The 14,886-nt window shown below is 41.6% G+C and overlaps 1 protein-coding gene across 1 annotated transcript in view; it reads right to left on the bottom strand.

Annotated features, from left to right (window-relative positions):
- PCYT1B (phosphate cytidylyltransferase 1, choline, beta) overlaps positions 1-14,886 on the bottom strand; it is a 102,162-nt gene that overhangs the window by 5,712 nt on the left and 81,564 nt on the right. The window contains exon 7 of the mRNA XM_036742731.1: positions 7,546-7,734. Within this exon, the coding sequence (XP_036598626.1) occupies positions 7,546-7,734 (189 nt within the window). The remainder of the gene's footprint in view (positions 1-7,545; positions 7,735-14,886) is intronic.

Below are 14,886 nucleotides of genomic sequence, written 5' to 3'. Positions count from 1 at the left end.
CAGATTTCACAGAAATCTATTAACCAGAGGTCTAACTGGCTTTCCTGTACGTACCTGATAAGGAAGTGCCTTCTGAATCATCACATAAAGACTAGATTCTATTAACGTAGGTTGGGATTTACTGTGTTCTAATTTGTTGAAAGTCAATCATTTTAAATAATATTTTATTAGCCAGAATGTTTGACTAACCAGAATACCTCATTCCCTGAAAATGCCATAAAACTGTGTTAAATATGCCTTTGTCATCCAGCTGCAACGTTTATTCAGTGCTTTAAGTGATGCCACAAGCATTGTCATTCCTGTTTCTTGAGATGAGGAAATCGGTGCTAAGAGATTAAGTGGTTTGCCCAAGGGAACGTGGCAGGTGGCGGATGAAGACAGTGCCAGCCCTGGAGTCAGGGAGACCTGAGTTCAAACACAGCCTCAGAAGCGTACTCACTGTGTGACCCTAAACAAACCACTTAACCTCCATTTGCCTCAGTTTCCTCAACTGTAAAATAGGGATGACGATAATAAGAATTACCTCAAAGGGCTGTCAGGATTAAATGAGATAATGTTGGTAAAAGCACTTAGCACAGTGCTTGGCACATAGTAGGTGCTCTGTAAAGGCTTCTTCTCAGCAATATGACAATAAAACATTTTGAGCAGAGACTTGTCGATCTCCCTGGCTCAGTTACAAGTTGAGGTTGCGCTCCTCTCCTAACGTGTGGGATGTGGAGATCTGCTGATTTGGAGCCATGGGCTATGATCCCAAAGCAGAACAAAGCGCCTTAAAAACATTACCTTCGTGACACTGGCGCTCGCTTCCTACCACAGAGGTGAAAAACGTAAAGGGAAGGGAGACGGACAGTTTCCAGCCTGGCCAATATGGAAATTTGTTTTGTCAGCTCTGCTTGTTTCTATGGGTGCTTGCTGTGGACAGGCACGTTTATTTGCTCAGTGGTGTTGAACAATGGGGAGCAGAGGAATAGAAGGAAAAAAGACTTCTGGGTAGCAGGGTCATCCAAGGCACCGTAGTTTGAGGAATGTTAAACCAGAACACTATTCACCATGCTAAGATTATCATTATGGCTGTTTTTATGTTACAAATATCTACGTGTTACATTTTATTTTATGTTTAAGGCTGATTTTCACGTTAACAAAATTGTTACAAATTCCAAAAAGGAAATTAAAGTGATATAAAAACAAATTACACATACGTACATATGTATGCATGCATGTAGGTATACATGCATAGAAATGTCAATAAAAATGTTTAAGGAAAAATGTCATCTTCAGATGAAATATATTTCCCTCCTCTAAACAGAGAGGTGGTGGACCACAAATACAGAATACTACATATATTGTCAGACAGGGTTGACGTGATAGTTTGTTTTACTCGATTGTTTCCCTTTGTTACAAGGGAGGGTTTTACAACTCAACTGCTCTATGCCAGGCACGGTGTTAAGCACTAGGGACATAAATCCAAAAAAAGAAAGACAGTCCCCGCCCCCAAGGAACTTACACAAAGCACAAAAGGGAGAAGGGTTGTGGGTACCTACAATATGAACGGTATTATTGGAAAGGGTCAGTGATGCTAAAGAAAACAAGAAATCATCATTACAACATTTTCAAAATATGCCATCTGCCTCATTTGAGTTGACAGAACCCGATGAAAGGGTCCCCTTTGAAGCAGTGGTTGAAAACTCATTCCCACTTTATTAGACACTTTTTTTCTCATCCCAAGATGCCACATGTGTAAGGGCTACCCTTCTATAAAATCATAGAATATCAGAACTAGACTTTCTAGGTCAGAGGAAGACACTGAGACCCACAGAGTTTAAGTGGTTTGCCCAAGTCTCACCACTACTAGTAAGTGACAAAGCAGAACTCTCCCTCAATAGGAAAATGCCAACAAAAATAGAAACCAACAGTCCCATTCCATCTCCTATGATTTGTCCAGGGCTGGGAACCAGCAACCTCTCTTCTTCCCTAGATACCTCCTCCTATTGTCATCTTATAGCCTTATTCCAACCTCACCTGAGATTTAAGGCCAGCATGGCGGTATGGGATGAGCATTGAATTTTCAGCATTATCTAGGGAAATTACCTTTACTCCTCTGAGCCTCAGTTTCCTTATCTACCTTTGGGGATAATAAGAGGCATTATTTACCCCTTAGTGTTATGTAGTGTGTTGCTGAGAGGAAAGTTTTTTGTAAAATATAAATCTCTATAGAAATGTAAATTTTTGCCGGGTCATTACCTCGAAATGGCTTAGTATACCACTGTGTATAATTTTTCTTCCTAATGGGACAGAACTACCATTACATGCTTTTTTTTTTTAATCCCGAAGCACAGCTTCAGAATTAGTGACTGGTCTTTGGTATATAAGGAACCCTCTAGATTATGCCCTAGCCCCTTACTACTTAAATGGCACCCAGTCTTCAGTAACTGGTACAATAAATAGCAACTGACCACCTCATATCAAGATGATTGGTCATTTCTGCTAAAACACAACAAATTCATCCAATGAAATCAAATGGGAAAAGAACTGGTGAGAGAAGTTAGGTACGATGGTATTCCCTCATATTAAGTCCATTTATGAGACAAAATCGAATGCCAAAAAGACTGGGTAGCCTATTATTAATATGAGCTTTCTGAAGCCCTGAACTTTTGGAAGGCATTTAAAATATGTATTTTATTACTATAATCTTTGTGTATATTTTTTCGTGTCAGCCATTAGCCCTCCACTGTGAATGGATTTGTCAGCATTTCCATTAGCAACCCCCCCCCTTTTTTGAGAGAACTCCATATAACTTGTTCCTGGCAGTTTGACTCAAGACTCTCAGCGAGGCTGTTCTGTTTAAGAGAATGAAAGATTTTGAATCATTAAGAAAACAACAGCATGGGACTTGCATTTACTGTTGTATTGGTGCCAAATACTTCTCTAAATCGGTTTTCAGGCTCTTGTGACTGATTTCTTCCTAATTTATTTTTGCAGTGTGGGACACATGAAAAGCGGATGAATTGAATGGTCTTCAATGAGTTTCCTGGATAAAAAAGCATTTTATAAATGTAAAAAGGCAATTTCCCATGCCTTGATTTCTTGATCTGTAAAATAGATACACTGCTTCCAGCACTCCCTATTTCATAAGGTTGTTTTAATATTCCTTGAATATATGATAGTAGATGTGAAAGTGCTTTGGAAATGGGTTTTGAGTTTAGTTCAGCTTTTTCTTTTCCTTTAAAGGCAATGGTTAAAAACCCTGGACAGGAAGGGAGGAGGCCCGAGTTCAGATACCAGTTCAACACTTATTACTTATGTGACCATGGGGTGGGGCTGGGCGGGGGCAAAGCCGGAGGGGGGGGGGGGAGGGGGGAGGAGGGGTCACCTATTTCATCCCACCAATCCCAAAAATTCTTACCCTTTTTTGGTATCAGGGACTGCTTTGGCAAGTCTGATGCAGCCTAAGAACACTTCTTGAAATAATGTTTTTAAATGAGTAAAACAAAATGCATTGGATTAAAAAGGAAATCAACTACTTACATTGAAATATAGTTAACAAAAAAAATTTAAATATAAGAGCCCCAGGTTAAGAACCTCTGACTTAACTTCTCTGGGCCTCAGTTTCTTCATCTGTAGGATGAAGATGCTCCATTTGTCAGAGAGTTGTTGTGAAGATCAGATGATGTGATATGTGCATGAAAGCCTTTTGTGACCATAAACCACAATGGAAATGTGACTTTTTCTTGGTGTTACTGTCCAACCACCAAGAGATGGATGGAGTTCTTGGGTTAACTTCATGCTGAAGGTCCCTCAGAGAAATATTAAGGTCCTGGAAGGTTGAGCCCATCTGTGGTTCTCTTGGAGTAGAACCCTGTGCCATTATGGGATCCAACGAATGTTTTATGTATGGATTTAGAAGAGGGCCTAATTAAGTGTCTTATTCTCAACAGGGTACGAAGATGACCTGGAAGTTCTGCCCGACCTTATCATCCCCATTATACAGACAAACAAACAAACCCACCCACCGCTTGAGTATTCTCCTCAGCCTCTGCCATGGTGTTTTGACCCTGTCTAAGAGCAGCTTATTTTTGCTAGTACCTTATTTGCTGGGAACGCAGACCCTCTATTTTAAGAAGTGAGTCCCAGCCCCCAAATCCACAAATAAAGAATTATTATAATAATAGCATATTCATGAAAAGCAAATTACTTATCTTGGAGTTTAACATCCTTGTAACTATTCCTGTGCTTTTAATGTCAACAGAAAAAGCAATGTCGAGCTCCGGTTGATATGGCAAATTAATGTTAATAACAGTTTTGACATGAATAGCACGTTGTTTAAAAAAAAAAAGAAAGAAAGAAAGAAAAGCCTCTTGTCTCCAAGCTGGGTTTTGCTTTTTTTTAATCCCCCCGTCTCACAGTCAATGAAGGTTTCCCTAGAACAATGCCTGGTATGATTTTATCCTTCCCTGGGTGACTAATATGAGTGTGGTCGGTGAAATCCTGTGTGTGTGGAGGGCTGGAGGTGGGAAGAAGGAATCCACCCCCTTGAGTTTCCACAGAGAGGGCTTCTTGCCAGAAATACATTTCAGTGCCCCTGCCAGTCAGCCCAATGCCTATGACACGACTAAAAAGGAATTGCCGTCTCTTCAGCGTTTTAAAAGGAGGTGTAAAAAGCGTTGGTGTGTATTATGCACTCTGGATAAAGGGGGATCTTTGGGCCTGCCAGGGGCCCGATCTCCACTTGGGACCAAACCAGCCCCCTCAGGAACCCTCCAGACTTACCCTCTGCTGCTTAACCGCTATGGATTTCTGTTACTTTAAGACTTGCAAAGTGATTTCCTTCAAACAATAATATGAGTTGAATAGCAGAGAGAGCGTTACCCCTCTGAGGCTCAGAGCAGGAATCTGGTCACAATCGCCCGGTTTGTGGTAAGCAGAACCTAGATTTTCCTACTTTAAGTCAAGCACTCTTCCCAATTCAATCTCAGGCTTACTTTTGTGGTGTAGCTGTGGGTGGTGGGTAGCGAGCAGGCCTCAGAGGCAGGAAGACCTGAGTTCAGCTTCGGCCTCTGGCGCTGCGAGCACAACATCCCACCTCTGGTGCTTTTCCATTTCCCATTACTTCCTATTTGTCTTTATATATTTGTTTGCATGTTGCCTCCCTTGTAAGCTCTTTGAGAACAGGGACTGTCTTTGGCCTCGTTTTGTGTCCCTGGTCTTTAGCACGATGCCTGGCACATAGTAGGCACTTCATGAGTGTTTGTTGAATGGAACTGAATTGATTGTAAGTCACTTAACCTCCAGGAGCCCTAGACAAACTCTATAAGCCCACTGGTAGATGACTGAATATGCTCTATCTCGGTAGAAGGGGTTCCCTTTTCAAGATTTCCCCAGTTCCAATCAAATCACAGCTGCAGTCTCCACACATTTAAGGTACAATGTCACACTGCCTCATGTGACCTTGGGCAAATCTCTCCTTTCATGAACTTCAGGTTCTTCCTCTGTACAGCGAGGGGCTCAAAAGCTGCATTTAACATGGCATTCGGCCTCAGTTATTCCTGGGTGGGGCTGGGTCCCTCTACCGTCTAGGAGCTTCCCGACTTCTAACCCTGGAACCCTTGTTTTTGTCTTTTAGTGAAATGTTTTACATGAAAGATTTGAATCAGCCAGGAGACAGAGGTGACGATTCATCAATAAAATACCAGAGCTCACATAGATGTTGTTAAGAGGCTTCATGTGTCGTAACAGGAAAGGCAAGATGGCGAAGAGGCTGGAAATCAAACGGGACTGCCTCCTTTTCTCTTAAAGGTCAACTCCTGTTGCACAAAAAGTACCTTTGCAAACAGTTCCCATCCATTCTGGGCTAATACCTGTCATTTCCTCCAGAGATAGAGGCGTTATCTTTAGGTCTGCGGGGACCAAAAGGGGAATACGAGATGGTTTCTAAACATGTGCTTTTCCTCTTTTCTGTTCATTACTCAAAGTATGTGGTAGGGAAGATTCAAGAAAGGGAGCTCCTGCTTAAGATTTTTTAAAAAGCAAGCATTTTCTTCCTTGGGGTTTGGTACCAGGCCAATGGTTCAAACTTTCAGTTCTTTTGAGTATACTATGATGGCCAAAGTGAGGCTGGGCCAATCAGAGACAGGGCAGCATAACCCCAGGGCAGCATCCCATCTACGTACCATCCCTCTGACCTCCTGATAGATAGACATAAGCTCATCGGTTCTCAGGGATTCAATTATCATCTCTATGCAGATGATTCTCAGGCCTATTTGTCCAGCCCTAGTCTTGCTCTGACCTCCAGTCTTACATCTCCAATTGCTTATTGGATATCTCAAACTGGTTGTCCCTTTAACATCTCAAGCTCAACATAACCAAAACTAAACTGATCATTATCTCCCCTAAACCCTGCCCCCTTCTTCCTAACTTCTTTGTTACAGTAGAAGGTACCATTTTCCCCAGTCACTCAGGTTCTCAACCTAGGTATATCCTCAACTGTCACTTTCTTTCCTCTCCCATATCCAAACAGTTGTCAAGTCCTGTCTTTTCCACCTTTGTATCATCTCTTGTATACATACCCTTCTTTCCTCTGACACTGCCACTGCCAGGGTTCGGGCCCTCATCCCCTTACTTCTGAACTACTACAAAAATCTGCTAGTTGCTCTCCCTGCTTCAAGTGTCTCCCCACTCCAGTCTATTCTCCCCTTAGCTGTCAAGTGGATCATCCTTAAGGTCAAGTCGAAAACTCCAGTGACTCCCTATTACCTCTACGATTGGATAGAAAATCTTCTATTGGGCCCTCCATAACCAGAGCCCTTCCTACTTTTCCTGTCTTCCTGTACCTTATTCCCTTCCAGGTACTCTGATCCAGTGACATCGGCCTCTTGGTATACACAGGCTCATTCTGCACAACTGTGATTGCCATCACCCTTCTTGAGAAATCAATGGAACATATGCCTTGCAAATTCCTCCCCTAGAGAGAAAAGCCCTTAGGGATGCATTCTCAGTGAAACGAATGATACAAAGATGAGGTTAACCACCCTGATTTCCAACACAGAGGCCATGTGCTCTAGGTCTGGCTTGGTTTGGGCTACTTTGGTGCTTCAGGTCATAGATTAGGATGAAACAAGGTCCTTATTAAGACAAAAATAAACGAAAGGAGACTTACTAAACCATAGTATGGAAAGGATTCTCAGCAACTCAGTCCTGGTTCAAGTAAATGCACCTCTCCTACCTCATCTTGTTTCCGTATATAAATGTATATGGTCAGCATATGTTTGATGTGGTGACTTCCATGGCAGGGGACAGCCACTGAATCTGAAGGCCACCCACTCCTTGTGGGCTGAACTTTTATGCTCCGAGCAACTGAAAAGCCATATCAATGTGTGCAAGCTTAGCCCCCTGAACCAACCAAGTCTCAAGAACAGCTTCCTTACCTTTTAAGGAAAAAATAAAAACGGACCTAGCCTACACAGCAGATGTTGCTCCTGCCACACTAGGTGTATGTCTGAGGAGAAGGGAGCAGTTTTCACTCATTACCCCAGTGGAGAGATAACTTACCCAAGCTCCATCAGGTCCAAAGAGTTCTAGAAAGTTGCCAATAAACTCTCGAGACTTCTCTTCCCACTTCTGAATTAAATCATGGCTCTTTTCTTCCACCTTATAAACAAACTCCTTTGATTTTTCCTCTACATTCTTGACTTTCTCCTTCATTTTGTCTACTTGGTTCTGAAAACGGTACTTCTTTTCCTGGTGAAAAGTATAGAGGTTTTTAAAAATGGATTTATTTTTTATTTTTAGTTTATAATACTCAGTTCTACAAGTTTTTGGGTTCCAGATTTTCTCTCCCTCCCTCTCCTCCCCCCTCTCCCCCAAGATGGCAGGTAATTCAATGTAGGGTCTACATATACCTTCACACTGAACTTATTTACATAATAGGAAAAGTTGTAAAGAAGAATTATAACCAATAGAATGAATCATGAGAAAGAAGAGACAAAACCGAAACAGAAGGGAAAAAAAGAGAGCAAATAGTTTGCCTCAGTCTGCATTCAGATTCCATAATTCTTTCTCTGGACGTGCATAGTTTTTTCCATCATGAATCCTTTGGAGCTGTCTTTGAACCTTGCCTTGCTCAGAAGAGCCAAGTCTATCAAAGTTAGTCCTTACAGATACCGTGTGTCTGTAATTGTGTATAATGTTCTCCTGGTTCTGCTCCCCTCACTCAGCATCAATTCATATAAGTCTTTCCAGGTTGTAATGAAGTCCATCTGCTCCTCATTTCTTATAGCACAATAGCATTCCATTACGTTCATATACCACAACTTTTTCAGCCATTCCCTAATTGATGGGCATCCCGTTGATTTCCAATTCTTTCCCACCACAAAAAGAGCTGCTATCAATATTTTTGTACATACAGGTCCTTTTCCTCCTTGTATGATCTCTTTGGATACAGCCCTAGAAGTGGTATTGCCAGGTCAAAGGGTACGAACATTTTTATCACCCTTTGGGCACAGTTCCAAATTGCTCTCCAGCATGGCTGGATCAGTTCACAACTCTACCAACAATGAATTAGTGTTCCAGTTTTCCCACATCCTCTCCAGCATTTATCATTTTCCTGTTTTGTCATGTTAGCCAATCTGACAGGAGAGATGTGGTACCCAAGAGTTGTTTTGATTTGCATTTCTCTAATCAATAGTGATTTAGAGCAGTGAAAAGTATAGAGATTAATGCAATATCTATCCATTTCTGGGTGTGGCAGGACTTTACAGAGATAAATACCAGATCTAATTTTTATACAAAATGAACAAGTCATTTAACCTCACTAAACTTCAGTTTCCCCATCTGTAAACAGACATAATAATACTAGTGCTACCTGATTCACAGAGTTGTCATGAGCAATATTTTTTGAAAGCCTCAGGGCCCTAGAAAAATGTGAGTTATTACTACCACTGTTACACTTCAAGGATCATGATTATTTCATAGGTGTGGGTCTTTCCTCTCCTGATTCCCTCTATAGAAGGAGTTCTTAACCTGGGGTCCATGAACTTGTTTTTTTTTTAAAAAAAATAACTTGATAGCTGTGTTTCAACATAGTTAGTTTCTTTCATAATGCTAGGTATTTTATTTTGTGCCTTTAAAAACATCATTCTGAGAAGGGCCCGCCCATAAATTTCATCTGACTGCCACAGGAGTCTATAACATAAAAAAGGTTAAGAACTGTCTTTATAACTTAAAAGGTAATCTTTTGAGCGTTGCTATAGTCAAAAAAAAAAACCGCATCCTTTGTTGGCCAGTCTTCTGATGATGAACATTTTTGAGCTTAACAAGACCAATCTTGAGATGACAGAAAGCAAACATCACCAGGCCCATACTAGGTGCCCTTCTAACATGGCAGGAACTAATGTTTCACTGGGATAGCCTTAAGGAATCCAGATACTTCCATGCTGTGAGGAGGTTTTAGAGTAGGTCTTTTTTTTTGAGGGGGGAAGGCAGGGAAATTGGGGTTAAGTGACTTGTCCAAGGTCACACAGCTAGTAAGTGTCAAGTGTCTGAGGCCGGATTTGAGCTCAGGTCCTCCTGACTCCAGGGCCGGTGCTGTACTCACTGCGCCAGCTGCCTCCCCACCTTTTTTTTTTGTGGAGTAGGTCTTCATGGGAAGGATAAATAATGCATGTATATAGTATACCGACATTACACCTTATAATATTTTCATGTATTCCTGACCTTAAAAAGATTCACTTATCTGTCAAATTGAGCTTCCTAAAATGCAAATTTGATCATATCTCACACACACACACAAACACACACACACCTAATTTAATAAACTCTAGTGGCTTCCTATTACCTCCGAGATCAAACATAAAACTCTGTTTAGCTTTTAAAGCCCTCCCTACCTTTGTCTTCTTTCACCTCATTCCTCTCCACGTACTCTGTGATCCAGTGAAATTGGCCTCCCGAATATTCCTTGAACAAAATAGTCCATCTCCCAACTCCAAGCATTTTCACTGACTGCATCCCATTGCCTGCACAGTCTCTCCTTGCTTTTCCTCCCCTCCTAGCTTCCCTGGCTTCCTTTAAGTTTCAGTGCAAGTCCCACCTTCTGCAAGAAACCTTTTCCAGCCTCCCTTAATTTTAGTGCCTTCCCTCTGAGATTGTCTCCAGTTTATCTTGCACGTCACTTGTTGATGCATAGTTCTTTGTGCATTGTCTTCCCCATAGACTATGATCTTCTTGAAAGCAGGAATAGTTTTGTTTTTGGGGTTTTTTTTTGTGGTTTGTGGTTTTTTCTTTTTTTTTTTTAATCTTTTTTTTTTTTTTTTTGGTGTGGGGAAGGCAGGGCAATTGGGGTTAAGTGATTTGCCCAAGGTTTCACAGCTAGTAAGCGTGTCAAGTGTCTGAGGCCATATTTGAACTCAGGTCCTCCTGACTCCAGGGCCGGTGTTCTACTCACTGCACCACCTAGCTGCCCCTTTTAGTTTTTTTTTTTTTTTTTAATTTCTTTGTATCCCCAGGGCTCTGCACAGCACGTGGCACATAGTGGGAACTTAAATGCTGACTTGGCTCAACTTGACCGTGTGTTGATTTTCTATGACCCTGGTAAAATAGTGTGTGTGGGAAAACAGTGAAGATTACTGGTCTATTGAAATATGTGAGAAGAAGAAAGAACTGATGTCTATTTTCTTTCTCTAAGTATTACTCCATGAGGGAGAACTCCAAAGCATTGGCTGACTCTTTATCACGAGCAGAGACATATGGAGGAAATTTCCCCAACCACAGCTCTCTGATGCCCAGATTATGTAGACTTTGTTGTTGGTTGTATTCATTTAGTTTTGCACTTATTTTAGAGTAGAACTATGATTTTATTGTACAGCTCAGCAAACTGTCTATAACTTTATGAGTTTTAGAGGTTTGTCTGAGGCCCTGTGAGGCTGACTTGCTTAGAGGCCACGCAGTAAGTATGTGTCACAGACAAGACTTGAACCCAGATCTCTCTGACTCCAAAGCTGGTCCTCTATGTACAGTTATCCCTTCCATGTCTGGAAAATCCATGTAAAATGTTTTGGCCCTCCCTTCATATCAAAGAAAAGTGTGTATAGTTATGGTACTAAAAGATAAAATATGTTAATATTATGTAATACCATACGTATATTTTATGCATTTCTGAGCCTCTTAACTTTTTCTGTGTTATCTGACGGCCTTCACTTGCCATTTGCGGCTTCCACACAACTCCCCAAAATTATCATTTAATTTCTTATGTCCACCCAGGATATATTGAAACCTTAATGGGGAAAGTCACAATGTGGGAGTATTCCACCACGCTGTTTCTGTTGAAAGCATATCAGCTTCCGTTACAACGACCTTAGAGAGATCATGTGAGTTATTTCGTTATGCTGGACACATATGTTGTGGTATTCAAAGAAATCATGACATAATATAAAGATTATCAGAGAAGAGGTTCTCAAACTTTTTGGACTCGGGAACCATTTTCGGTCTCAAAAATTATTGAAGATGCCAAAGCGCTTTTGTTTAGGTGGATTATATCTGTCACTACTTACCCCATTGGAAACCAAAACTGAGAAATCTTTTTAAAATGCATTAATTCATTTAAAAATCACAATAATAAACCTATTGCATGTTAACATAAATAATATACTTATGAAAAAATCATATTTTCCAAAATAAAATTGAATAAGAAGAGTGGCATCATTTCATATATTTTTGCAAATCTCCAATTAATGTTCAGATTAAAAGAAGACAACTGGATTCTTATATCTGCTTCTTCACGTTGCAGTGTTGTTTTAGTTGAAGCATATGAAGGAAATCTGGCCTCACACAGATATGTAACTGGAAAAGGGAGGTGTATTTTAATAGACAAATAATGTCTTAGTATCATTATGTGTGTGTATATATGTATATATATACATATATACACACATATATACACATACATGCATACATAAATATATACATATATACACACATACATACGCATAGATACACGCACATGCACATATATGTATACATAGGCACACACGCATATATGCATGTATATGTGTGCATGTATGTGTGTGTATGTATATATGTATATATAAAATTCTGCCTTCAGGCACTGCCTGAAGAGGTCTCAGGGATCCCTAAAGGTCTCTGCACCTAACTTGGACAACCACTAGACGCAATGGAGCCGGGTTCAAATCCTGCTTCAGACAGTTACGAGCTTTGCGGACACGAGCAAGTGACTTCATTTCTCTGAACCTCAGTTTCCTCGTCTACAAAATGAAGATGATGATATAAAGGCGGATGATTGTGTCACTCTCTGACTGCTCCAAGATTCTCCTTTTAAAAGTCCTTTTGACAAAGTCATTTTCTTGGGTCAGAGGACCTAGGAGGGGCCTGATGCCCTGTTTGGCTGGGTAAGAAAATGTAACTTAGACGATCAACTTAAAGTAAGAAATGCCTCACCCTCTTGTGCTGTGCTGAGAATTTAGCCTCTTGGTCTCCGTCCCTCTGGCCTTGCACTGCTGTCACCTCGGGATCACACTCAGCTCCTCACTCTCCTTCACTCCACTAGCTAATCGGCTTCCAAGTCTCGCCATTCCTTCCATCAGGACCTCTCTCCCTCTGACCCCTTCTCTCTGGTCAAACAGCCACCACCTTAGCTCCGGCCCTCACTTCTCTCCATCTAAATGATTGCCTTCCTCTAGCTGGCCGTCGCTCGAGTCGATCCTACACGCTGCTGCCGAAGGGACCATCTCATCCCCTATCCAGTCAGCTCTAGTGGCTCCCTGTTGCCTCTGAGATGAAACCCTATACAACCTGTCTTTCCAGCATGTCCATTCAGGCATTTTTCAGTCACGTCCGACTCTTCATGAGCCCACCTAAGGTTTTCTTGGCAAAGATACTGCAGTGGTTGCCATTTCCTTCTCCAGCTCATTTTACAGATAAGGAAACTGAGGCAAACAGGGTTAAGTAACTTGCGCAGGGTCATAGAGCTAGTAAGTGAGGCTGGATTTGAACTCAGAAAGACGAATCATCCTGATTCCAGGCCACCAAGCTACCCTTCCAGCATGTCCGGGGGGGACATTAATCACTTTTTCACGCTTTGGGAACCAGTTAAGATCTAGCTCTCTGTTCCTCACTCTACTTTTTTTCTCCGTGGCTTTTCCACCGGCCATCCCACATTCCTGGAAGGCAATCCCTCCTTAACCTCCAGCCCAGAGAGTGTCTCTTTTCCTTTAAGATGAAGCTCAACCACCATCTTCTGCATGAAGGTTTTGCTGATCAGCCCAACTGCTGGTGGCCCCTTCCCTAAACTACCTTGTGTGTAACTACTTGGTTTTATTCTCTTTATAATTATTCTGTTTTTGCTTATATATTTGTCCATTTTCTCCCCCGTTTGAGTGTAACTGCCTTGTGAGTATTGTTTCATTCTTTGTTCTTGTGTCCTAAGCTTTGAGCTCAGAGCTTGGCACATAGTAGGTACTTAATAAATGTTTCTTGTTGTAAGTTCTCCCTCTCCTGATTCCGTCTTAACTTTTTTTGTGTGTCACAGAGCCGTTTGGCAGTCTGGTGAAGACTGTGAACTCCTTCTTAGAATAATGAGTTTTTTAAGAAATTCATAATTTAAGAAAATAATAAATTTCAGTTAGAGGTTAGTGAAAATAAAAATGTGATTTTTTTTCTCATCCAAGTTCACAGATCCCTGAAATCCATTTTGTAGGCTTCTTGGTCATCTGCAGACAACAAGTTATGGACTCCTGGTTGGCAGGTAATCTTTGTCAGTAGCCGTGGCCAGAAAGTTCACCGGCTAGTGGCCGGCCTTCTGGTGATGTACTTTTCTGAGCTTGATGATTGAGTCTAGCTCCCTAAGTTTACAGTTGAGGAAACTGAGGCAAAAGAGCTCCAATTACTTTCCCAGGTACACAGCTAGTAAGGGTCTAAGGTGAAATTTGAACCCAGGGTCTTCCTGACTGCGAGTATGATTCTAGCCACTCTGTCAGTGGAAGAACACTGAGATATAACAGAAACAGATTGAAAAATCTCACATCCAGGTGACACTTGAGTATTGCCTGAGACAGAGGGCTCTAGTTTATCCTGGTTCACTTTGTATTGTACAGACCCATGAACACTGAGCATGGGCTGTATTTTCAACCGGCCTCTTTATCATCACTGCAAACAACAAGCTTTGGAAGTGTGTCTGTCTCTACCTACACCTGTAGTTTTAATTGAATTCAGTTTTTTTTAATAAAAATTTGGATTTAATCACATACTTGGGCTTCTTTTTATCTGCCGGATGCTTAAAAAATGTTTCCGGTCAATCTCTTGACTGAAACGTTATAATGTTAATGGAATAGGAAGATCTTTCCCGTCCATAATAGGCGTATGTGACTTATTTTGAGCTCTGGCCCAGCTCACAGCTGTTATAAATCCTGAGTCACATAGAGCCCACTGGGGGAAGGGCTTGCCTAAGGAGGACCTTGCTGAGGGGAGGCTTGCTTGCAGGAAGGCTTTCACACCTTTTGCTAATTTCTTATTAGGCGCTGAGTCACATGGTGATGGCTTCTGGCTCTGAGAAGTTGGTATTTTGCTTTGGGGATTCACTTATGAGAAGGACCTTTTGATTCCTTGGTTGAGTAGCTGTATGTTCAGACCCCCGACTGCCCGGCTGTAAAGGCTCTCTCCATCCAGCGGTGTGTGTAAAGTGTGTCGCAATATTGCTTTGATTCAGGCAGTCAGGGCCCTGTCTGTCAGTCTTTATGCTAATTTCTCTGATGTCGCGGGACCTGACTTTTCCCCTGAACTAGGAAGTGTAATTAAAGAATATTGTTGACCAGGGGCGGAGCCAAGATAGCAGCTGGAAAGCAGGGATTTGCCTAAAGCTGTCCCCCAGGACCCTCCAAACAC

This window comes from Trichosurus vulpecula, chromosome 2 (assembly GCF_011100635.1).
Source record: "Trichosurus vulpecula isolate mTriVul1 chromosome 2, mTriVul1.pri, whole genome shotgun sequence".
NCBI classification, from domain to species: domain Eukaryota; kingdom Metazoa; phylum Chordata; class Mammalia; order Diprotodontia; family Phalangeridae; genus Trichosurus; species Trichosurus vulpecula.
The sequence above is the reverse complement of the archived record's forward strand: the minus strand, read 5'-3'. Positions and strand labels throughout refer to the sequence as shown.